This window comes from Mesocricetus auratus, unplaced genomic scaffold (assembly GCF_017639785.1).
Source record: "Mesocricetus auratus isolate SY011 unplaced genomic scaffold, BCM_Maur_2.0 Super-Scaffold_100003, whole genome shotgun sequence".
In the NCBI taxonomy this organism is placed as follows: Eukaryota; Metazoa; Chordata; class Mammalia; order Rodentia; family Cricetidae; genus Mesocricetus; species Mesocricetus auratus.
Genome location: NW_024429188.1, coordinates 58240693 through 58266025, shown reverse-complemented (window position 1 = coordinate 58266025; position 25333 = coordinate 58240693). Strand labels below are relative to the sequence as shown.

At 35.8% G+C, this 25333-nt stretch overlaps 1 protein-coding gene across 1 annotated transcript in view; it reads left to right on the top strand.

Annotated features, from left to right (window-relative positions):
• Chm (CHM Rab escort protein) overlaps window positions 1-25333 on the top strand; it is a 140336-nt gene that overhangs the window by 63422 nt on the left and 51581 nt on the right. Inside the window, exon 8 of the mRNA XM_005082985.4 lies at window positions 229-454. Coding sequence (XP_005083042.1) covers window positions 229-454 — 226 coding nt within the window. The remainder of the gene's footprint in view (window positions 1-228; window positions 455-25333) is intronic.

Genomic DNA, 25333 nt, shown 5'->3' with positions numbered 1-25333 from the left:
TCATCGTTTAAATTTTAAAAACTATGCCATTTATTTATTTAGGATAATAAGGTTGTTTCCATATTTTGTTCTTAAAACCAATAGTATATGTCCACACTGTAGTAATAAGGACCATTTGTATCCTGTTTTAAACCTTTAACAGACTTGGCTATTTAATGTGGGATTTTTTTTTAAATAGAAAAATTAAGTTTTATTTTAATCGATAAATTTTCCTATTTCTTTTCATAGCATATGAGGAAACTACATTTTCTGATTATTTAAAAACTCAGAAATTAACCCCCAACCTACAATATTTTGTTCTACATTCAATTGCAATGACATCGGAGACAACAAGCAGTACTGTAGATGGTCTCAAAGCTACCAAAAACTTTCTTCACTGTCTTGGGCGGTATGGCAACACTCCGTTTCTGTTTCCTTTATATGGCCAAGGAGAACTCCCACAGTGTTTTTGCAGGTAAGTTACAATTTAAAGGTGAGCTTGGTGGTGCATCCCTGTATTCCTAGCATGTGGGATGTGAAGTAAGTTGGGTTAGGACTTTAAGGCCACTCTTGGCTACATAACACATTGAGGTTTGGCTGAGTTACAAAAGCTCCTACCTTAAAATAAAATCAATAAAGAGTTAGTATATGCAAATATAGTATCTTCTCTTTTTATAGGCAATTTAATGTTTCTTGGTTTCATCTAAATGATAGATTCAGTTTAGCCTGTTTTGGAACTTGATAAAATATTATAAATTCCTATTGTCACCCAACATTATGTTTCAATGTTATCATATATATATATATATGCATTTTTATTTTTTATATTTATATTTTATTTATACTTAGTCACATATTCTATGTATATAATTTTCACTGTTAGATAAGTCAATTGTGAATGTACCATAAGCTACTTCTTCCATGTTTTCTGTTCATATTTTCTATTAACATCCTTCTGTATGTGTCTTAGTTAGGGTTTCTGTTGCTATGATGAAACACCAGGACTAAAGCAACTTGGGGAGGAAAGGTTTTATTGACTTATACTTCTAATTGGTCTTATTAATAAAAACCTACAGCCAGATATAGAGGCAAATACTGGAAGATCAGAGAGAGGAAAGAGAAGCCACAGCCTTACTTTGCTAACTCCTCAGCTGAAAAGAGTTCTGTCTCCTCTTGCCTTATGTTTCTCTCTCTTTGCCCAGGCATATCATTTCCTGTGTGTTTGTACAGACCTCCAGACCTCTATGGTTAACTAGTGACTAGCTCCACCCTCTGATCTTCAGGCAAGCTTTATTTGTTAGAGTATAAACAACATGTTACTACATTTCCCCTTTTATGCCTAAAAATAGAAAAAAGACAGTATTAACTAATATAAGAAAAACTATATATGATAAGTACAATAAGTATATACAATATGTACAGGCAATAAGCACATCAACAATTGTGTAGTCCATTAACAGTTGACAAATTCAGAGAAAATACTCCCTATCTATCCTATCTTGGTTGAGTCCAAAAGGTTGTACCTAATTCACTTTCTATTCTAACTTGAATTACCAAAACTATCTTTTTATGTTTTTCAACCTTATATATTTTACACCTCTTCAGTGAAATTCGTTTCTGAATCTGGCAACAAGGAAAATCTATAGCTATAAAGTCTTCAACTCCATCAGAGACCCAATAAGGAAATAATATTACCCAGTAAGCAGGAAATGTAAGCAAATGACTTCTAAAACATGTGAGAAATGACAGAAACAGCTGGAGAGTAACCCAAAAGTTCTTTTGCAAGTTTGGGACATCCATCTTCAGGCTACAGGCCTAAGCATATCTGAGAGATTTTTCTGTGTAGCAGCATATTCTGAAGGACTGTCTCACCTTGTCAAAGTTCAGCAGTCCGTCCTTTTGTGTCCTGCTTGTCCAATTTGGACAGCATACTGTCAGCAGCCAAGGCAAGGACTCTTTCTTGCCCAGGGCTAACTTGTGCCACAAAGAAAGTAAACTCCATATGGAGTTTCTTTGATGCCCATCATGTCTGAGTAGATAGCTGTTACCAGGAGCAGACATGTGTCATTGCCATAAAAAAGAACCTATGTTATTAAAACATCTTAAATGCCATATTCTGTAGACCTCTGAAGTGTTTGAAGACAACCTGTCTAAAATTTATCTGTTTGACCTTGAAAACATACTATATATGACTACAAGTTCAATTGTAATAAGTGACTAATTGCTATCCTGCATTTCCTTATTATCCTATGTCGTTGGTAATAATAACTTCCAAAGGCTAGAAATTTGCATTACGTTGTTAAATGTGGTGCATAGGTACTATACCTTGAACAGGATGAGAAATGAATGTACAATATGTTATAACAAAAAATCTCAATTTTGTATGGATATACAAAAAATCCAAGCCAATGTAAAATATTTAAGAATAGTAGTTGCTGTTTTGGTTAAAAGATTCAATAATCCTTTTTTTTTTCAGAGTAGATTCAATAATGTACCCTATGCAATCATAATCTGTATCTCCCTTTTTTTTCCAAAAACGAACTCTGAATCTATTCTCCTTTGTTCAACTTTTTTCCTGACCACTACTAATAATAACTTATAACCAACCCCCCTAAACAATGATAAATGTCCATTACCCACTGAATGACCAAACTCCACCTACCCCACCCCGTTTAGAGAAGGAAAGAGCCACACTCCAACTCCAAAGACAGCTTTAATTTTTAACTGAACTTGGACTACTAAAAGATCATTTGCATTATTATGTCTGTAGAAAAAAGCAGAAATAAACATTTGGGAAAATTTATGAAATTGTATCCTCCTGAAGATGTAATATTGTAATAGGCCAATTCACACTTTTTCTTGGGCCTTTTTTGTCTGAACGATTTGTCCTTTTTCTTCAGATGTCTCATCTGTTCAGTGTTCTTTAGATTCCTTAGCTGGATGGCTTCATTCTCTTGAAAGGGCAAAAACAAAACCCTTCCCTAACCTACACTGTTCATCAGTCAGGACAGGAACCGAAACAGGGCAGTAACCTGAGGCAGGAGCTGATGCAGAGGCCGTGGAAGGGTGCTGCTTACTTGGTTGTTTCTCATAGCTTACTCAGCGTGCACTTACAGAACGCAGGACCACAAGCCCAGCAATGGTATGATCACAATAGGCTGTGCCCTGCCTCATTGATCACTAATTACAAAAAGGGTTACAGGTGGATCTTATGGTAGCATTTTCTCAATTCAGGCTCCTTCCTTTCAGATAAACTGTATAGTTTGTGTGTCAAGTTAAGGTACGTCTAGCTAGCTGGTATTTCTTGTGATATATGTGCTCAAGACTTTCTTTAATAGCTAGAAAGATGGGTCAGTAGATATAGAGTGCTTGCTTTAGTCATGTGTGTGCCTGTAACTCTAGGGCTCTGGGGAAGAAGTCTGAGACTAGACGATCTTTGGGGCTTGCTGACACAAACCTAGCTCCAGGTTTAGTGAGAAACCCTGTCTTAATTTTTCTGTTGCTGTGATAAAACAGCATGGTAACTTATGGAAAGAAGGATTTATTTGGGTTTACATTTTCAGAGGACTAGGAGTCCCATCATTGTGGGGAGCCATAGCAACACATGGTGACAGGAGCAGGAAGCTCGTGTCACACCTTCATATACAAGCACAGTAGACTTGATGTGTGATGAAATTAAACACTTGAAGCCCACTTGTAGTAATGTACTTCCCCAGCAAGGGCACACCTGCTAAACCTCCCCAAACAACTCTGGCAACTATTGAGTGATATTCTCATTCCAACCACTGCATTCTGTTGCAAGGGAATAAGGTGAAATATGATAGAGCAGGACACCCATGCATGCACAGGCACATATAAGGACTTCCTTCAGGATGCATACCTACTAATGAATTTTTTTATAATTTAGTGTCTATGAGTGCTTTTCCTGCATGTGTATATGTGCATCACATGTGTGCCTGGTGTCCATGGAGACCATGATAGAGTGTAGGATCTATTGGACCTGAAATTACAGATGAGTGATTGTGTGCTGCCATATGGTAGCTGAGAATCAAACATGGGTCCTCTGCACGAACAGCCAGTTCTCTTCAACAGTGAGTCATCTCCAGCCAAGAATGGATTACTTTTTTAGCCATAACATGTGTGTTTTACATTTCACCATCAAAATATTGTTATTTCTTTTGTAACTAATTTTTATTAGTTAAACACCCTAAGAAATTTCTGTTTGCTTTACATATTTCCCGACATTTAAACAATTTTGTTAGTCTTTACTCATTGTATCTCAATTTTGAGTTTCCTGATTTTCTGTGAGGTTGAGCCTCTTGTTTATTGGCTACTCATGATTTGAATTCGGAGGAATACTTATTCCTCATTGCCCATTTGTCTTTTGGGTTGTTGCCCTTTTCTTAATGATGTTATAAGTTTTTAAGTGTATTCTGATTATAGATCATAGTTAAAATTTTGTGTATTTTTGTGCTACAAGAAGATTGTTAAGATTAATATAGTTGGATTCAGGAAGCTTTTCATTTCTGTTTAGTGTTTTGACTGGTACTATAGCATAGTAGTGAAGACCATGAACTTTGTCAATAGATTGCCTCTGTTTAAGTGTGAATGTCTGTGTTCACTACCATTGTAACTTTGGATAGCTGTATAGCTGTATTAGATTTCTAAGAATTAAGTTCGGTGTTTGAGTTGTCTCTGTTAAAGCTTTGTTTATTTCTGTTCTTTACTGTCTCTGTAGTTTTGCTTGTGGGAGACTTAATTTAACTCTTCTGTATTCTTCCTTGCCTTTCCCAGTCATTAGGCTGAAACTTGAAACTTACTTGATGGAATAGTTAGTGGAACTGACCCCCTCCTTGAAATCATCTGCTCACCCCCAAAGAATAAATACTGGTAGTCTGCAGTTGACTTGAAACCATACTGTTAACATTATTGATTAACACATATTTTGTGTGTACTGCCTGTGACAAAAATGTGTAAGAAAAGATCAAAAAGAGACAAACTTCTTTTGTGATGTTTGATACTCAAAATTTTAAGTGGATACATGTAACACTTGAGTTTGCTGACTAGAAGATGAGATAGCTATAAAATGGTTGGAGTAACACAGTGTGGACCATGTTTATCTTTGTGTCGCTTATTTTGCTCTCCACTGTGAATGGTACCATTAATTGTGTTATTGAGATAGAAATATTTTGGGTACTACTGATGCTTTAAGCTTTGTGGCTTAGTATAATCATCAGGTTTTATAATGTCTCTGTAGCTGCTCAAAAACATTTAGAGAGTTGAAAGGTACAGAATTCTCTGAAAATTGTTTTCAGACTTCATTAAATCAAACTTAAATTATAATTTTCAAACTATTTTTATTCCTGTTAGTCTATCAATATTAGAGATGTGTTTTGGAAAGCCCTATCATGATACTGGATTTGCCAATTTTCCCTGTAATTTTTTAGATTACTTTATGTTTATTGTGATGTTTATTAAAACCCTAAAAATGATCAATATTTCCTAATCAATTTAATATTTTAATTATCTGCTGATTTTTTTGCTACATTTTTTTACTTCAAAAAATCTGCTTTGCCTGGTAGTTGAATAAGTATTCCAAGTTTTGAGTAGGTATTTACTTGCCACATCTTTGTATTCTTTTTCTTTCGGTGTTTTTGGAGTCTGTGTTTGGGGCTCTCTTAGTGTTTAGTACTTTCGCGGAGCTGGGATGAGTCCTGTTAGCTGCAGTCTACCCATTCCTCTCCTACACAGCATTCCCTCTGAGACTGTTTGTATCAGGAAAATAACTATAGTTGTTGACTTTCTTTTGCCTCTTGGCTGAGTGGAATTCAATTACATAGACAAATCTATGTTGGCAGTCTTTTCACTATTTTTAATGTTAATGCTGTTATTTATATCTCATTTTTGTTCTTAAAAAATTTGATGTCAGCCTAATTTGTGGTTTCTTTGTAAGTTGTATCTCTTTGAATTTTTTTAAAGAGTGTTTTTCATGTCCTACATTTTTACTACACTGTCTTATAAATTATTTGATTTTTTTGTGTTTATAAGTGCTTGTGTATGCCTGAATATATACATATCCTCCACATGTGTGCAAGCTCTCTCAGAGTATAGAATTGTACATTCTCATTCTGTTTAATACATACTTTCATATGGTCAGTTAGTGTCATGTATTAATCCTGCAGATTCATATTAGTGTTTTATTTCCTCTTGCAGAGCTTTCCTTTGATTTGGTCACTCAGAGTTTTAGATACTTTGTATTTCTGGAGTTAATTGCTTTTGTCAACAAGGCACTACAAACTTGACATGTTAGTAGTTCCTTTCCAGCTTTTGAACACAGTTTTTTGTTGGAGTGTTTATTGCTAAAAGCTGTAATTTCAGCCCTAGTTTTTTATTGTGTTCATGCGGGTGTTTCAGAGGATGAGGGATTTACCGTGCGCAGTTGCTTTCCTTCAGTCTCAAGAGTGCAACAAGAATTCTTTCATGTAAAATTCGGTTTCTTTTGGTGTGAACAGATGGTTCTGTTTTACTATGCATTACAAAGTATCAGTGAAAGCATGTATTCTCACATTTATTATTTCCTAAATTTTTGATTATAAGAATGGAAGTGACTAATTTTTGAAAATAATAATTCTGTATATTATAGCTCTCTTTCTTCCTCCTAATTAGGGTACAAGGTAGAGATAATGGAGGAGTCTGGGATCCTTAGAATCATAGTTGTACTATTAATTGAAATTAAGTAGGGACCTGTGATCCTCCTGCATCTGCCTCTGCATCATATCCTACTGGTGTGTACTACCCAGATTATATTTAGGCATATGTATGTACATGTACATACATGCAATACAGTTAGTGAAAATCAGGTCATGAATTTGATGGAGATCGGTGAGGGGTGGATTTGAGTGTTTAGAGGGAAGAAAAGGAAGGAGAAATATTAAATTATAATCTCAAAAATAAACAAAATGCTTAAAAAAGAAATTAAGTAGGGAACTGTATAGTTTTGTTAGTCACTCTCTCTCAATGTTTAATTGCTATTTCTTGTAGGGTTATTTTCAGAAACTATAGTGTATTTTTTTCTATTGCCACACTCGCTCCTACCAAACTAGGTAAAGAACAGGGATAGAATGAGAAGTTCCTTATGAAGTGATCTGCAGCACACTGACTTATTTATTAATCCTTTATACAGAGGGAAGGCAGCAACCTAGCATCACATTACACAATTCCAATCCTGGATCACCATGAGTTTTATGGTGGTATAGCCAGCAGATATAGAGATAGAGATAGAGACAGAGACAGAGACAGAGACAGAGACAGAGACAGAGACAGAGACAGCCAGCCTGGGTTATATAGTGAGACCCTATCTAAAATAATCATATTAAAAGCAATAGTCTTAGACATAGATCTGGGGAGTGCCAGCCTACAATCCCATGGCCAGAGAGTCTGGGAAACAGAACCTTCATTCAGTGGCTGATGGAAGAAGAGGCACACTCCCACAGCTAAACACTGAGCTGATCTCAAGAAAGTCAGTAACAGAGAGGGAGGACTGATGACCAAAGGGATTAAGACTGGGCTGGTTTTACCCCCAGAAACAGCTGACCTGACAAGGGTTAGCTCTTGAATCCCAGACTGGGAATCCAGTATGGGACTGATCAAGACCCCCTGAATGTGGGTGTCAGTGAGGAGGCCTAGGTAATCTATTGAGCCTTGGGTAGTAGATCAGTATTTATCCCTGGAATACAAATGGACTTTGGACTCCCATCCAACAATGTGAGATGCACTCTCACCCTGAACTCTTGGGGGAGGGTCCAGGCCCTGCCCTGGATGAAATGACAGACTATGGACACCCCCATGGAGGGCCTCACCCTCCCTGGAGAAATGAGGAGATAATGGGGGGGGGTTAGTGGGAGGGCACGGGAGGAGGGGAGGGAAACAGAGAGGGACCTGGAATTGACATGTGAAGCAACCTTGTTTCTATTTAAATTTAAAAATAAAAATATATAAAAAATAAAAGCAGTAATCTTTTTATGAAAAATTGAAATCCTAATATGCTCAGCTTTGAAATTTGTGAGTGCTGACATGATGCCACAAGTCAAGAATTCCACATATTATCTGGTACTTAACAGTCTAAACACCCATGCTGCAAACATATTATGTAGAGTTACTTTCATATGAGGTAATATTAAACATAAATAAATTAGTGTTTAAATTTGCTCCTCATCACTAAGATACCTTGTCACATTTTATATATAACAAATATTCCAAAACACTAAAATATTTCAGAATGAGATATCTATCTATATTTATCTGTCCCAGAGCTAGCTCTGTAGACCAGGCTGGCCTCAATCACAGAGAACCCTCTGCTTCTGCCATATGAGACATTTATGTACCATTTAACCCTGTTTTTAATTTTAATTTTATTTTTTATTTAAATTAGAAACAAGCTTGCTTCACATGTCAATCCCAGTTCCTTCTCCCTCCCCTCCTCCCCCCGCCCCTACCAACCCCCACCCAAACCCCAATCTACTTTCCAGGGAGGGTGAGGCCCTTCATGGGGGATCTACAAAGTCTATTATATCATCTCGGGCAAGGCCTAGGCCCTTCCCCATATGTCCAGGCTACATTTAACCCTATGTTGATGGTTAATCTTTTGTTTGTTTGTTGTTCTTGGTTTTTTCTTTTTATTTATTTTTCTCTCATATAATACACCCCAACTGAAGCCTCCCCTCCTTCCACTGCACTCCTCCCAGTCTTCCTCTGCCTCCCCTCTCCCCCAGATCCACTCCTCTTCTGTTGTTCTTCAGAAAAGTATGAACCTCCCAGGGATACCATCTAAACATAGCAGACAAGATGCAGTAAGACTAGGCACGTCACCTTATGTTAAGGCTGGATAAGGCAACCAAGGAGGAAGAAAAAGATCTCAAGTACAGGCAAAAGAGTCAGAGACAACCCCACTTCCACTGTTATGCATCCCACAAAACCCTGAGGTTAAACAACCATAGCATATGTGCAGAGGACTAACGCAAACCCATGCAGACTACCTGATTGCCTCTTTAGTCTCTGTGAGCCTGTTAGCTCTGCGTAGTTAATTCTGTGGGCTGTGTTCTCCTGGTGTCCTTGACCCTCTGGCTGTTACAATCCTTTCTCCCCCTCTTCTGTGAAGTTTCCCAAGCTCTACCAAATGTTTGGCTGTGGGTGTCTACATCTGCTCCCATCAGCTGTTGGAGGAAGCCTGTCTGATAACAGTTGGACTAGGCACAGATCTCTGATTATTAGGAATCATTTAATTTATTGAAGGCTAAAATGCTATCAATACTTTCTTTTTATTCTTTTACTGAGCTTGAATCAGTATTTTGCCTGTGGTTCAACTTTGATGTTATAAAAATTGTACTTGATATTCTCCAATTTGACGTTTTCTGTCAAGGACTGGTACAATGAACTGTATGTATACTAGAAACAACAAACCCCTCCCTGTTATATTTGAAACATTATATTAAACTTTTAGCTAGTTCTTTGGTAATTAACGCAACTCTGAGTTCTTTGAGTATTTTATATACATGGTACTAAATTACAGTAAAAATGCATTTACTTGGCTTAGGGACACTTTTTAAGTTTTTAATGGATTTACTGCATAATGCACTATAATTTCATGTAAATATTGATCTGTTTATATCCTAAAGTACTAACACTACCACTGTCTATACATCATAGCCTATGTATGCTTTTTATCACCAGCTTATCAGAATAAGGTGTCACCTGTTCTGTGATTTCTAACCACCATTCTGTATTCTGTTCTAATATAAGCCTCTTAAGCATTTCTCACAGCCAGTTACAGCGTGTTCTCATCAAGGCTACTGTTATAAATGGTGTGCATGCATATTTATGTGAAGGATTCAAAGACATTTGTAAGTCATATCCTTGCATCCTAAATGAATTCTGTGTAAGCAGTATAACATTTTAACCGCTAGAGTTAACTTCCATGAATAAAAGCCTTTTGAGGCTTTTACCATTTTAAATAGGTAGATTTTTTAGCAAAGAAAATAAAGCTTATTTATTTTGCTATATAGTAAACATTAATATGTTAGGGCATATAATTGGCACCATATTGGAAGGAAAATCATTGAAACCTATGTATTTTACTAGTCTAGAAAGCCTTACGATTTTCTTTACTGTGTTTCAGTTGGTTAATGTTTTTTTTTTCTGGCACAGAGGAGAGAATATGTGTGCAATGTATACATTTTTAAAACTTTATTTTCCAAACAAAAGTTCTTTTTCTGCCCCTAACTTTAGGAATTTATTATTGCCATCTGTGTAGTTGGTGACACAATAAATTTTAGAACTTCTTTCTAGTTCAGAATTGCTTTTTATATTCTGAGAAATGGAGCAGCACAGTGGGAACAAACAAATTTTAATTTATTTAGTGTATTCGTTCGTTCATGTGGGCAGGTGTATGTGTGTGTGCACCCTTGAGTGAGCACCACGCAAGCTCCGCAATGTGGAGGTAGATGGCAGAGAACAATTTGCAAGTATTCTTTCCTCCCTTCCATTGTGCAGTTCCAGGGATCATTCGCATTCATGTTCATCATGCTTGGCAGCAAGTGACTTTACCTGTTGAGCCCTCTCACCAGCATGAGCAGACAGATTTTGTATATTTATAAGTAGAGTGGGACTACCCAAAGTTTTGTTTGAGGAGAATACAGAAATAAGGGAGTATTTATTGTTTACCCGGTAATTTAGTCTTTTGTGCTTTAGTGGCCTATATTTGATCTTATTTTATCCTTCTAGTTTGGAAAACTATTTAAAGATTAACAACAGGAATGGTTCAGTTTTAGCATATATATGTAAACACATACATGTGTATATGTGTGTTTGTAACCATGCACAATCAAGTAAATTATCACTGTCAAACTTTTTCTACTGAGTGTTCAGACTCAATGTTTCCCTGCTTGTTTAATGTGAAAAAAATCAAATAATTGCAATATACTATGTAAGGCAAGTCCCCTGTTATTGCCAGGCCTCAAGCTTATTTCTAAATTAATGATTTAAAAAAAACAGAGCATGAGTAAGACCCAAATGTACAAAATATGTGAATGGATGTGTGCATCATTAACAACATTATTCAAGATCATTGGAGCAACAGGAAATGGAAAGGAAGGGGAATCTTCCATTGAATATGTTCAATTATTGATGTTAGAACTCCATCCTAAATGGGGCATGCAGTTGCTGCTTTGATTTGGTGGTAACCATCGGTTTTGGTTTTTAATATGGACAGATATTTGGTATTGCTGTGACACTTTTGCTTTTTGAAAGACTGCTTCAGTCTAGAGTTCAACATTAGTTAAATAGTAAATCAATATATTTTGCTTAATGTTTTGTGGTTCCTTTTGGACAAATCATAGTAAAAAATACCTTACAGGACAAAGGAATCTACTTAGTTCATCCTTTAATAAATAGGACTTTTTTCCCTCCAGGGAATTTTTATAATCATAAGAGGCTTTTGTTAATTTTTATAAATTTGTCTGAAAATCAGGGGAAGCCTTAAATGACCACATATTATACTTTTGAGAAACTGACAAGCCCCTTAATTTCTTTTATATAAAAATCAAACTATAATTCTTGGAAAAATAGACCTGGGGGAATATTCATAGAAATTGTTTTGACTGGTTGTCTGATTTTACAAATGAGGAGAATTAAAGTAAAAGGGTACTGAGGCTAGAATCAGGTTGTCTGATATGCATTCCTTGTGACTCATGAAGTATACAATAATTAATATAATGTTTTTTTGTGAAAAAAAGTCGATATGACAAAGCTTCTTAATCTGTAGTACAATAATTATTGGAATATGTATATGATATATTATACATGTGAGTTTTATATAATAGAGTCATAATCTCTTTATATTTTTCACAAGCAGCTCTGATTTAAAAGAATTGAACCATTGCTATTGGTTTTCATTTTTAAATATTTGTTAAGAGGTTATGAAAGCAAGAATTCCCAAGGAGTGAATTATGAGTGCTTCAGGGATCTATAAGATATATAATGTGAGTCAGGTACAGTAAGCTTGGAATATGTTGTTACGGGAGCAATACTTTTAATGTACTTCTTCCAAATGGATACAAATGATCACTTAGGCCCCAGTTATGTGGACAAGAAATAATTATAGTGAACAAGAGTAACAGACTCATGAGATCAAATGATGGCCCTGCTATTTACTTGGTATGCATATTTGAGCAGGTATTTAGTATTTTGCTGTTTCTCTTGTTTGTGTGGATGATAGTGTTGTCTGTCTTATAGGATTATTACAATGACTAATTTGTAAAAAGTTTTTACAGTACTGTATACTCATGTATTTTGGAAATAATAGCTGCTGTTAGTATTGTTATTATGATTGTTGATGGTCACTGCTGCTGCTTTTATAGAATGACATAGTGAATATGAGGCAGAGTTAGAAAGTCAGATTTAGCTATATAAATTAGTAGTAAAGATTTTTCCACAAAAGTTTTAATATTATTAAGTAGTTTGGGTTTTGTTGGCTATATGGTTTCCTTAAAAACTTATGCTAGAAAATGGTACAGGCATGCCTCAATCCAGCTTACGCCTACTATATATTTCAACCATTCACTAAATATGAACAAGTTAAAGCTAGGCTGATTTTATGTATAACAATGGAAACTGTATGTGAATGAAATATTAAGGTAGTGTTCCTCAAGTATTCAGAAATTAACACAAAATTTACAGAGGTTCATATTTGTAGAACTGGAGTTGGTCATGATAGTTTGTATTTCTATCCAATTCCCAGGTGTTGCTTTTCTTGCTGACCCAGAAACCACTGCCATCAGTGGAATTGCTGTTTTATTTCCACTATAGTTAACAAAAATGATCAGATTAAGGTAACTAAATGTGAGCAAAAAAGGTAAAGAAACATTTGCTATATTTGGCTTCATATCTGTCCATTTAATTCAATAGTTGATTTTTAGGACATTCCATATGTAGTGAAAATTTATATAGCTTATACTCTTATATCAATATAAGAGGTATCTTGATGAAGTTATAGACTGTTGCTAACTCCCCATTTTAAGAAAAGAAACCAAAATATTTGATTGCTCTGAAATAAGACCCATCACTGGTCTGAACTTGTTTGCAATTTACTGTGAGGCATTAGAGTCAAACACATAGTTTTAACCTGTCTTGTAGAACACTTTTTCAAGTTTCACAGTTAAAGATATTGATGTCAGTATGATTCTTTTCTGTCGGAAGAAGGACTCTCCTTTGTGTTGCAGAAAACTTATTAGTGTGTTTGAACTCTGCCCACTAAAGTTTCTTTAAGGAATAGAGCAAACTAACATACCTTAGCATATCAATCAGTAGAACAACTCAAGTAGGACATTTAGCAAAGTTCTTTTTTACATGTAGGAGATTCTGAATACCCATTAAAACATGAATTATTCAGCAATACAAGGTCTTCATATTTAGGGGAAAATCCTGAAGGTACGAAAGAGCATTCACTCATAATTTCATAAAGAAATACAAGACCTATTCTCCATCCTTGAATTCTACTTGTATTATAAACTATCAAATTTGAATGTATATTTTCCCACCTATTCTATGCTTGTACAGACAATCATATATAAGTGTGTGTGTGTATGTGTACATTAAATTTTTAAGTGGAGAAATAACCTAATATATGGATGTATACAAGATAATTTAATCATTGCCTTATTTTAGTACCAGAATTTAATACCTAATGTGGTCTTTATTATGTAAGAAACATAATTTCACTTGGAAAAATTTTGGAAAACAAGAGCAAAAACATTATTTATTGTTATACGAATTTGAAGGCTCTGGTTGTAGCTACATGGTAGTTCTTATACATGATTTTGGGTTCTATTACCAGCACCACAAAAAAATAAATGGGCAAGAAAGGAAAAACTCAAATCTGTTACTTTTTTGTTTTTTATGATATAGGCTTTTGCTATGTTGCCCAGATCTGTCTGGAACTCATTATAGAGCCACATCTGACCTCACAGTCTTAGCTCTGCTTCTGCCAGAGTCCTTCAAGGACTGGGATTATAATCATGCACTACAATGCCTGACTTCGGTAACCCATTACCATATCACATTGAACATGTTGCTCTATTTTCTTCTTTATCTGTTCAGTCTATAAATCGAAAAGAATATATATGATTATAATTGTATTACTCTGTTGTATTTGACTTTCAGTTGCACCATAAACTTAAAGCCATCATTTAAAAAGCAAATCTCAGTTTAAAATAAAAATAGTGAAAGCCTGGATAGAAGGGAAGAATTTGTCAAATTCTTGAGTAATAAGTTCAAATCCAGTCTTCCATCATTCACTTAGATTTCAGAAATCTGGGATACTTTGAAATTGCATGCCTAATTTTGCCTAAATAATATGTGTAACTGCATTTGTTCACCAAAAGAAGTTAACAGACTCTCAGAGTACCATAAAAGCCTCTATGATTGCCAGTCTGCACCATGTGCAAATGATAACGCCTACTGAGATGCACTCAGTTGAGAATTATTCTCATTAAATTACAAGAGCAGTGTGGAATAGAAAAATGAAAAAAACTGCCTTGAATGTTAAGGAGCTGTATTTCAGGAATTAGCATAGACTCTAGAATTCTGGTAGATTAACACAGCAATATAGCTAGTTTTCAGAATCAGTTATATATTATTTTAAGACAGTTTTCTTTCTAGTTACTAGTTTGTATTGTCATAGAAGTTAAGTAGGGTAAGCATGGTTATGTTTGTATGATTGTGTGTTTCTCCCTTGAGGAGAGAATGTTGTGTGGGATAAACAGCAGGGTGGTGAGATAATCCATCATTTTGAAACCTGTTCTGTAATGATGGATGGATAGATTGGTAAAGTAACTCAATAATCTTCATTCTTTTTCCAGGTTATTCACAGATCAGTGAGCATTGTCGTTAATAAGGCAATGGAATGCTTTGTGTTCTTGCCTACATTACTCCTCAGGTTTTGACAGGGAAAGAATTAATGTGAATAACCTCTTGCTAATATTTAAGTGTATGGTGTGGGAGATTCATTGTAACTCTTAAGAGATAATTAGAACATTATTGGCTAAATAAGTAATACGGTTTGAGATTCTGTTTATAGAAATAGCCCACTTCAGTTCTGATTCAAGTAATAGTTTATCCTAATAGGTAGGTATGAAAACTTGTCCAAGATATTTTCTCCCTATGTTACATAGGTATAATATTCCGACATTAAAATAAATATTTCCAATAATTTGTATTAGGATGAAATATTACTGGCTCCATTATTGGATGTGGGTGATATTTTAAAGGTCAGTGTTTGAACCTGAAATTTTAGTGTTATTAAACTGGAAGGTAATGCAATATTAATGTACTGATTTTTAAAAATAATTTCATAGTCAGCTTTTTCCATCTCTTTGGAATAACTGTTTCTCCTAAGTGTGATAGAAAAAGTATGTAAATTGTGATTATTTTAAATATAGATTAAAGGTTGTTATTCAAAATGAATCAAAATAGAGTAAAACAAGAAGCCAAAACAAAGACAGCCTTTAAATTCAGTTCTGTCTGTCTTTCAAGTTATTTGTAATGAGTTATTGCTGGTACAAACATCTTCCAAGCATCTCAGCTCGTTTCTACTTCTTCCAGGCAGTGTTCTGGCCTCAGAGTTTTCTTTGTAGATTTTCTGACTTGAGAATTTTCTTAGCAGTGTGGCTTGTCTGAGAGTCTTCTTTGTACCTTGGCTTCTCTGAGAGAGACTCTCAGCTGTTGTTTACTCTGGCAAGGAGGGGGCCTACTAAGTCTGGTCAGTTTCAGGGGCTTCCTGAAGCCGTTTTGAATTGTTTACCTACTTAAGGAGCTTCTGAGCCATATGGAATGTTTTGATCTCTGAGGAAACTGTTACACAATGTATGCATAGTATAGGCTTAGTAAATGAAATATTTTAATTGGTTTAGAAATTATAAAAAACAATGAATACTGCAGTGCAGAAACTATTTTCATTTTTTCAACTAGATAGACAAAAGAAACTGAGATAGTTAATGTAACATTTGGCCCATCCTTATTTCTTTAAACTATCTCCCTTCCCACCAGTTAGGCAAAAGGTTAACACTTGTGTGGTAATGATGAAATAGAGTAAAAACTTGTTCTGGATTGGGAAGATCATTCAGTTAGTGGACTGATCTCCATGCAGACAGACATCAGGCTCTGAGTTTTATTTCCAGAACCCATATGCAAAAGCTGTTTGTGGGGTTGGACAGATAGTTTAGTAGTTAAATTACCTGTCAGGCAGACTTGAGGACCCAAGTTCAGATTACAGTACCTCTGTGAAAGTTTGGGCATACTCTCATGTACCTGTAACCCTATTGAGAGGGGGAAGAGATCGGTGGATCACCAGAATTCATTGACAGGTCAGTCTAACCAGTGGGAGTCAGTGGGAAACCCTACCTCAAGAAATGAGGAAAAACCTCAATGTTGACCTCTGGCCTCCAAGTATGCACAAGTGTGTAAGTGGTCCCACACATATATAAAACCCCAAAATACTTTTGTCTCATAAAGTTTTCTGATTTGAATTTTACCAACTTACCATTTGTTCACAAGTATTTATATATTTTTGCTTTGTACTCTGTATGTAAACAAATTGCTAAACAAAAGGATGATGAATGAGCAGAAGTCGTATAACCTTTTACTATTTTACTTATTTAAGAAATCAGACTAGGTTTATTACTTCTGAGTGGCTCCTGTATCTTGAGTTACGTTCTATGGGGTAACACAGGGCCCATAGAAGTTGTTAACCAGGGTTTCATAATGTGCACCTACACTGGTCCTCAGTGATTTAATAGAAATTAAATTTACACATCTATCTGTAAACACCCATACCTTTCAAGCCTTTTGTAGGTAGTTTCAAATAACAGTCTGACTATTTTAAAGTAAATTTACAGAATTTTCAGATAATTCTTTTCTTAACCTAAAGTAATCATGGTCTTATATACATAGGCCCATAATCTTAAGGTCCACTTAGAGGAAATTAACTCTAAAATAACCTCATCTGTCTAGTGAATGATTTACTGTGTGTTTTAAACTATGTATTTCACAGAGTTGTTAGAAAGATTAAGGAAACAGATATTTGCAAAGCTCTTAGAATAGTGCCTGACACATAAATCAACAATATTCAAGTCACTGTTACTTCAAATAATCTCCAAGTTGTGTTAATGTGATAATGTGTGGATTTTGATTTTTAGGTAATATAGAAAGGCATGAAGTGCCGAATATGTTGAGGACCAACATTCTGACTTGATTACTTCCGTTCTTCGTGATATTTCCAAATGAACACTTAAAGTCATACTGCAGTAGCCCTAAAGACATGTACCAGATCAGAGCTGCTGCCTCCTTATAGTATTTCTTCTTCTCACTAGGATGAACTCTTTGCTTACCACCATTTGTGAAGTTGAACTTCATTCTTTCCTGCGCTGTGGTAGTGTATGTGTCATGGTGTACTCCTTTTGCTGGTAAATATAAGTGAAAATAAGTATTAGTTTTAATTACCAAAAGCAGAAATAAAGTAACATTTACTGTATTTTTGGACATAATTGGGATGGCACTGGAAACCAGCAAAGTAAGGCAAGGCCTATATAATATAGATGAGTCAAATATAGCCAAAAACTCTTAATCTTCAATTTTTATATTTTACTTTATATTGCCTATCTCTGATAACATTTTTTATTTTATAGTAGAAGTCTAATAACACCAAAACTGGAAATCTTGTTTTATTTCTGAAATGTTTACTGGGGTGGAAAATAATTTTTCTTGGACATGTAAATTTGGAACTATTGTTTTCTTTTTGGCGTCAATAAATTCCCATTAGCCTGTTGATATTCAGAGCCAGCAGAACAAAAGCAAGTACTTATGCTTTTTAGTTGCATCTCTCATGCAGATGCGCTTCCTCACAAACAAATGTGTTAGTAAAAGCATTCAGTCCATTGCATTTGAAGAGACTTAAAAGTTTCCTTATATGTTAAGACTGAAAGATAATAACCCACCAGTCTCTAAGAAATGCCCACTCTGTGAAACTCTTCAAAGAATTGTAATGTACTGATGTGAACCTAAGTTTGTATACATGTGAACTTAATTACAGAATGTCATTTGGTGTATAAAAAGACACCTTACTTCTCTATCAGAAGTCAGGCATGCAAAAGACAGCCAAAAGCTGAATGAAAGCTGCTTGTGTAGCTGTGAGGTTATCTTTCTGGCACAATTCCTTCTTGACAAGGTTAAACAATGAGGATCTCTCAAGCCCCCTCTCTGTTCCAATACATATTTCTATGATTCATTCATTGCTGGACACACACCCCAAGAGGTTTTTATGGCTTTTAACACAGATAAGAGAAGCTGGAAGTTCCGTATAGGTCCCAATGTTATTCCACTTTATTTTCTCTTAAGTAAACATGAGGCTCACTGCCTCTTGGAGCACCAAGCTTCTTAATGATTTAAATAGAGGTGATAATTTACTACTGATCTTGTTAGAAAATGTAGTGTTTAAAAACTGATATGTGTGTTTCCTTATACTCCAACGAAAACATAATTTTTATCTTATGATTTAAAACAAAGGTAGAAATTGATAGTTGTACAAATAACTTTGTAAAATCGATGTGAGGGGACTAGCTATGACATCAGTTACCAGCAATGATCTTGCTGATCTGGTTTTTGGCTGGTTGGGTGGGTTCACTTTCTGCATAACCACTATAATCTCCATCCTTCCTCAAGCTGCATATTCACTGGAAGAGGGCCACCTTCCTTCCATTATAGAAAAGAACTAGTCTTCATTCAAGCGTGTAGGAGTAGCTGTATTTCCTTTCTAGAACTTTCAACCTCGCTCTCAAATAACTTAATAAAATTTGAGTGTTCCATTAGGGAAAATAGTATAATATGTAATGTGTATCCATGTAACTAAAAATTGTTCTAGTTTGTAACATTTGTCTAAAGCAACTTTGGGGATGAAGGAATTTATTTGGCTGACATTTCCATGTTACAGTCCATCATTGAAGGGATATGGGACAGGAATTCAAGGCAGAAACCGAGTCAGGAATTGAAGCAGAGACCATGGAGGAACACTTCTAAATAGTGCTTGCTTTCCATAGTGTACTCAGTCTGCTTTGTTATTCAACCTGGGACCACCAACCCTGGAGTGGTATCGCCTACAGTAGGCTGGGCCGTCTCACATCAATCATTCATCAAGAAATTTCCCCACAGATTTGCATTCAATCTGATGGAGGCATTTTCTTAATCGAGACTCTTTCTAACTAAGTAACTCTAGTTTGTATCAAGTTAGCAGAAAACTAGCATAGAATTTAACTTAGAAGAAAGAGTGATTGTGTTTTGTCCCTCTCTGCTTCACATAGACTCTCTTTCTTCCTGAATCTTCCATGACCACAAACTGAATCCCTAAATCTGTTGAAAATATGTGCTCTTGGTCATGAGAAGGACCTAGTAATTAAGAGTCTAATTAGTTCATTATTTCCTACCACCAATATATTTGCAATAGTCTTGGATTTTTTTTGTGGCCTATGAATCCTCACCACCACCACCACCAAATCACTATAAATTTAGGTTCCTTGCTTTATCATATGTAAGTTTAGACTAAAAATTTTAATTTACCAAATAGACCCCCCAGTGTTTTGGTAGCTGTTCAAGATAAGCTGATGAAAACAGATTGCGGGGGCGGGGTAGGGCTGCTGAGAGACATGAAATAATTGAAGTGTTCTGTGAGAAAAATGAGGGTTGTTTTCATGTGATGATTGTTGGGACGTGTGGTCAGTGGGTATCTAAGTCTGTTTAGGATGGTAGCATTGGAGTGTAGTGCCAGAGTATGATAGAACAACATGAGGTTGTAAGGTTATGGGAAGAGCTCTCTAAATGGCAAGAACCATTACTGCAGAGCTGGAATGTTGAATCTTTTCATATATACAAAAGGAGAGTTGATCAGAGTGGGACAGAATTAAGTACAAGTGTAGTATGTGGTAAAAGCCCAATTGAGGACGCATGAAATTTGTTGCTGCCCACTTTTTGTGGTATTATTGCACCTCTGTAATTTATTATAGTCAAACTTTCAATCTTTTGAAATATTATTTCCTGACTTGGAGGATTGCTTTTTACTTCTGTGGGAAAATATGCATCATTTAATTTGCTTTATTGGTTTGATGCGGTTATATGATTCATCAGCTTTGATGATAGGACCTCAAGCTGAAGGGCTGGGGAACTTTAAAAAATAATAAAATGAAGCATTAAATCTAGGACACAGAATGTTCTGTGTGCAAAAATAGATTAAATAAGAATAATGTATTAATATGAGCCCTGACCATGTTTCCTCTGATCTCTCTCCAACCTCTCAGGGCCCTGTGCCCGTTATTTATCTTAGAGAGCGTAGAGAGTCTTTCCACCTCTAGGAAAGCTCTAGCTAAGACAAGATATACTCTTCCTTTTTCATGTACAGAAGCCCATACACTTAATTTTAGAAATGAAAACATTGCTTTACATTTCATAATATGTGTTTAGGGACTATTTAAATATTCTTGGTATGTTTTATTTTTAAAACATTAGTACAGTTGGGTTGTGTAATTTTAGTATTAGTATAAAGGTAATGCTTCCAGTTTTGAAATTGAGGTATTAGATGAAGACACACTTTGTATTGCATTGGATGTGTTCTGTATGTTATATCCACACAGTATAACAGATGAGTAACCCTGAAGCCTCTCTTCTTTCTTGTTACATTAGTTTTTAATTAAAGAAAACAACTAGACGTAGGCAGTTACTTTTTGTGAAATGTAATGAAGATTTATTTTGGAAGTGACCTTCACTTTATTAGCTGAAGCAGTAATCAGCAGAATTAATAGAATAATCAAATTATATACAAACTCATAAATCATCTTGAATAGTGCTGTCAAAAGTTCAGCTATTAATGGGTCCTATTGTTTTGCAGCTGTATTAAAAAATTACAACTGCTGATTCTTACCTTGATAGGAACTAAAATTGCTTTTTTAAAGGCTATGTATGATGAGGGCTACCAGCCAAATTTTTTCATGACTCTTAATTGATCTATAATACTATTTGATGTCACCAGGGCAAAGTTGAAATTCAGTCCAGTGTTGGTATGCAATTTCAGTAAAATCTGGATCATTGCTGGAACTGTACTCTACTAATTAGAGTTATATTGCCTTAACTGTCTGCTCTTTGGGGTTAATAGCATCAAAGAGTTCGGGTGTACTCCAGATATACACAATTATCTGAATAATATGTTGTATGGATATTATGTTGGTTTGTGGATTTTCTTTGAGCTTGTAATTGTAGAGGCAGTTTAATAACTGAAACAGGAAATCTCTCAATAGTTTCAGTTTTTCATATTTTTCAGAAATAATACCCATGTTCTTAACATTCATTAAAATGGAAGAAGTGAGGAAATCTTGGGGCTGAGCTGGGTATGATTCATATATGGAAAGAGTAGGTATTGACTACCCTTGTCATATAGTTCATTATACTGCAAAATTAGCCCTAGCAATACTTTCATGCAATCAACCATTACATTCTGTCAGAGTCTTTTAAAATAAAGTGAATTTACTTTTGAAAAGAGTCCAAGGCTTGTGAAATTAGAAAACAAATTGTCAATTTTTAAGTTGTGTGTTGTGATTATTGTATATGCTTGAAAATGGCATTTTCTTTTTCAAACACAAGTTTTTACAAAAAAAAAAAACCATGCCCACAAGTGAGGGAATTATTTTGTACTCTAATGTCATTAGTCGGGTCCATAGATTCAAGTCAGAAGTGATCATTGCTTTGCTTTCAGGGTTTTTGCTTCTGTGTGCTAATTTGAAAACTATGAAAATTCCATAAAATATGAAGATTATTTTGATACTAACTGGTAAATAACTAAAAATCATTTTAAAGTATTTTTAAAATGTCTCAGCATTCTAAATAAGGTAGATTCATAATGAAGTTTAAACTTTGATTAATTACCATCTTATACATAGGTTTTTAAAAAACCTAAATAAATGATATAACCATGAAATCAGAAACATTCCCAAAAGTCCTTCATTACTAGAATAGAATGGAAATGAAAAAAAAGAAAACATTGATTTCCAGTTTTTAAAATGTGGCCATTTGAAGCATTAAATACATTTTTCTCTTTCCATATCTTTTATGCTTATTTGTATCATATGTGTGTTAGGGCTGGGGTAGGGGCAGAGGTCCACATCTGGTGTCTTCCTGAATCACTGTTCACCTTATTTTTTGAGACAAGTCTCAAACCTGGAGCTTGTAGGTTTCCTATCCAGAAAGCATACAGGACCTCCCTGTATGCCACACAGCTGCGAAGTTATAGAAACATGCCACTATGCCTGGCTTTTATGTGGTTGCTGGCAATCTAGACTAAAGTCCTTTTGCTTATACAGAAAATATGTTATCCACTGGACCATCTTCCTAGCCCCCTAAGTTTTCTAAAGCTAGCTAAGTGAATTGTACTCAGAATTTTACCAAATCTGCTCGTGTGTGTGTGTGTGTGTGTGTGTGTGTGTGTGTGTGTGTGTGTGTGTGTGTTTGGTGGTTGAAGCCTTCTGTTATCACTCATATTTCAGATTTTAGTGCACAGCCTCCTGAATTTCTTCTAGTACGGAACGTCCATGACATCAGGAAAGAAATATCATAATAAAAAAGCTTAGCGAATAGCAGAAACATAGGAGATACAATCCCGTAGATCACTGAGTGAAAGAGACCATGGTGAACTGTAAAGCACATGCTTATATCTCAGCAGCTGCCATGTGTGTGACCTAGGTCTCGATTGCAGGCTCAGTACTCCCAGATCAGTGTGATGTTCCTCTTGTTTAAGGGAGCCACAGAGCCTTTGTTTTTTACTGTGATAACAAGTAGTGCAGAACTAAGGCAGGATTTATCTTCTGGTCTGCCTCTTGGCAACTCCTCATTCTAGATAAGCAATAGTTTTTACTTACTTTTTTTTGTGTTTTTTTTTTTTTTTTTACGAGACAGGGTTTCTCTGTTTTGGAGGCTGTCGGTCCAGCCTGGCCTCGAACTCACAGAGATCCGCCTGCTTCTGCCTCCCAAGTGCTGGGATTAAAGGCGTGCACCACCAACGCCTGGCCTACTTACGTTTAAATAATTATTTCTTTACATTTGTGTGAATGCCAGCATGTCTGTGTGTGCTCCACATGTGTGCCCAGTGCCCCTGTAGGTTGTAAGAGGGAATGTAGGAACAGGTTGTTGTGAGGTACTGTGCTGATGCTTGCAGTGCAACCAGGATCCTCTGTTAAAGCAGGAAGTACTCTTGACCACGGAACCATCTTTTTAGGCCTTCATCAGTCTCTGACTATTAGAAACCATCAGCTTTTTAGGTAAGCGAATTAAGCTCTTGGATGTTGTATAATAGAGAACCTCTTTGAAAGATTTGCTTTCATCTTAAACTGTAACTTCTCTAAGGAATGCATACTGGCTTCCTTGTGTCTGGACTGGATAGTCTCCTCTTTAATATTCCTCTAATTTTTACATGCACACCGTTTTTCTCATGCTTATCAGAGGGCCAAATCTACTCTTTCATACTAAAGGTAACACAGTTCAAAAACTGTGCCAGGTTAGTAACTGATTGATTTGATTTCAACCAAATGTCTAATAGCAGCTGAATTGTGCTTTCAGTCGCTGGCTAGGGCCATTGTCAGTTGTGGTAAGAAGGTCTGAAGGGGGTAGCCAGGAGTTGCCTAACACAGCTTGGCAGCCTTTTTTTGGACTATATAACTTTATATATGCCAGCAAGGGTTAAAAAGTGGAAACCCTGTATCTGAGGTCAGGGACAGCTGGGCCCTGATGTGTTTTTGAGCCATCTCAGTTTAATATGGTACCATTGTTGGGAACTCCTGTTTTCAGTGGGGGCAGCTAAAGGAAATGAGTTGACATGCAGAGTAGAAAAAGTGTACAGGGTGTATAGTTTCTAGAAATAGCCCAGGAGTGATAGAGCAGTAAGGCAAAGTATTAATTGAGCATGAGAGTCAATTTTGCAATAAATAGCAGAAAGCTGAAGTTCTTGACATAGAATCCACAGGAGGAAAGAATGTGGGTTTTGTGAGAGAATTATATCTCAACATTCTAAAAGTTCTTTGACAGGGGTAAATAAGGTGTGAACAAGGGGGAGCCAGTGAACATTTGAATTTTCAAAAAGCCTTTGATAACATTTTATATCAAAGACTGCTTTAAAAAAATAAATGTTCTCTCACCATGGGGTTTGGGATAATGTTTAGTCATGCATACAGATCTGGTTTAAACACAGGAAGGAAGGAAGGGGGTGGTTTAAATGAGCTCTTACTTGCATGGCGAGATTTTTTATAGTAGGCTTACCAAGAAGCAATGTTTTGTTTTATGGGGGTTTTTTTAATCATGAAATATTTTTCTAAGCAATAGGGGATTCACTGCAGCAACTTCCCACTTCACTAGTAATCTGCTTTCCAGTTTGTAGTTGGCACTTAGGTATTTATAAGGCAGTGATCTCTTTGTACAATTTCAAATAGTGAAAGGGACCTAGGAGTTATTGTATAGGTCAGAAGATAGTAGTTTTGGTTATTCACTTTAAATTCCTATTTAATTTGTTTTCATGAAAAATTTAAAGTTAACATACAAAGTAATGATTTTGCTCTGGCATTTTAAGAAAAATATGGCATTGTACGTTGTACTTATTTCTCTCTCTCCCACTGCCTTCCTTCCTGTACTCTGTTGCTGGTCCACTTCCTCTCCCCAATAGCTCCCCTCTCTTTTTCATGTTGCATAGATTCCCTTACCCTATCTTTCCCCTCCCATTTTTAATAGCTCTTCCTCTGTTCTCATAGCCCGCTTTTACTTTCATGTCCTGCACAGGCATGTATACACTTGCATGCATGGACAATGTTAAATTTATATTCTTTGCCCAAGAAAAAAGTATGTAGTATTTGTCTTTCTAACTGGCTAACTTCACTTAATGTGATCTGAAGCTCCAGCTGTTTTCCTGCTGTAGTGAAGAAAACAAATAACAAACAATGCCTCGGAGGATTTAGGAAAGAAGGAACCCTATGCATTGCTGGTGGGAATGTAAACATGCCAGGACTGTGGAAGTCAGTATGCAGGTTCCTTAACAAACTGAAAATAAGAGAGAACATATAGCAATTAATGACTGCTGAGAAAGGGACAGTCAGTCTCTAATTGGCTAACAAATACGATGTGGTCAACTATGAGATCCTATGCATACAAGTAACACTAAACAGATTCAACAGGTTGTGCCTGTGTGCAGTGTGTGTGCACTGTGTGTGTGCAGTGTGTGCAGTGTGTG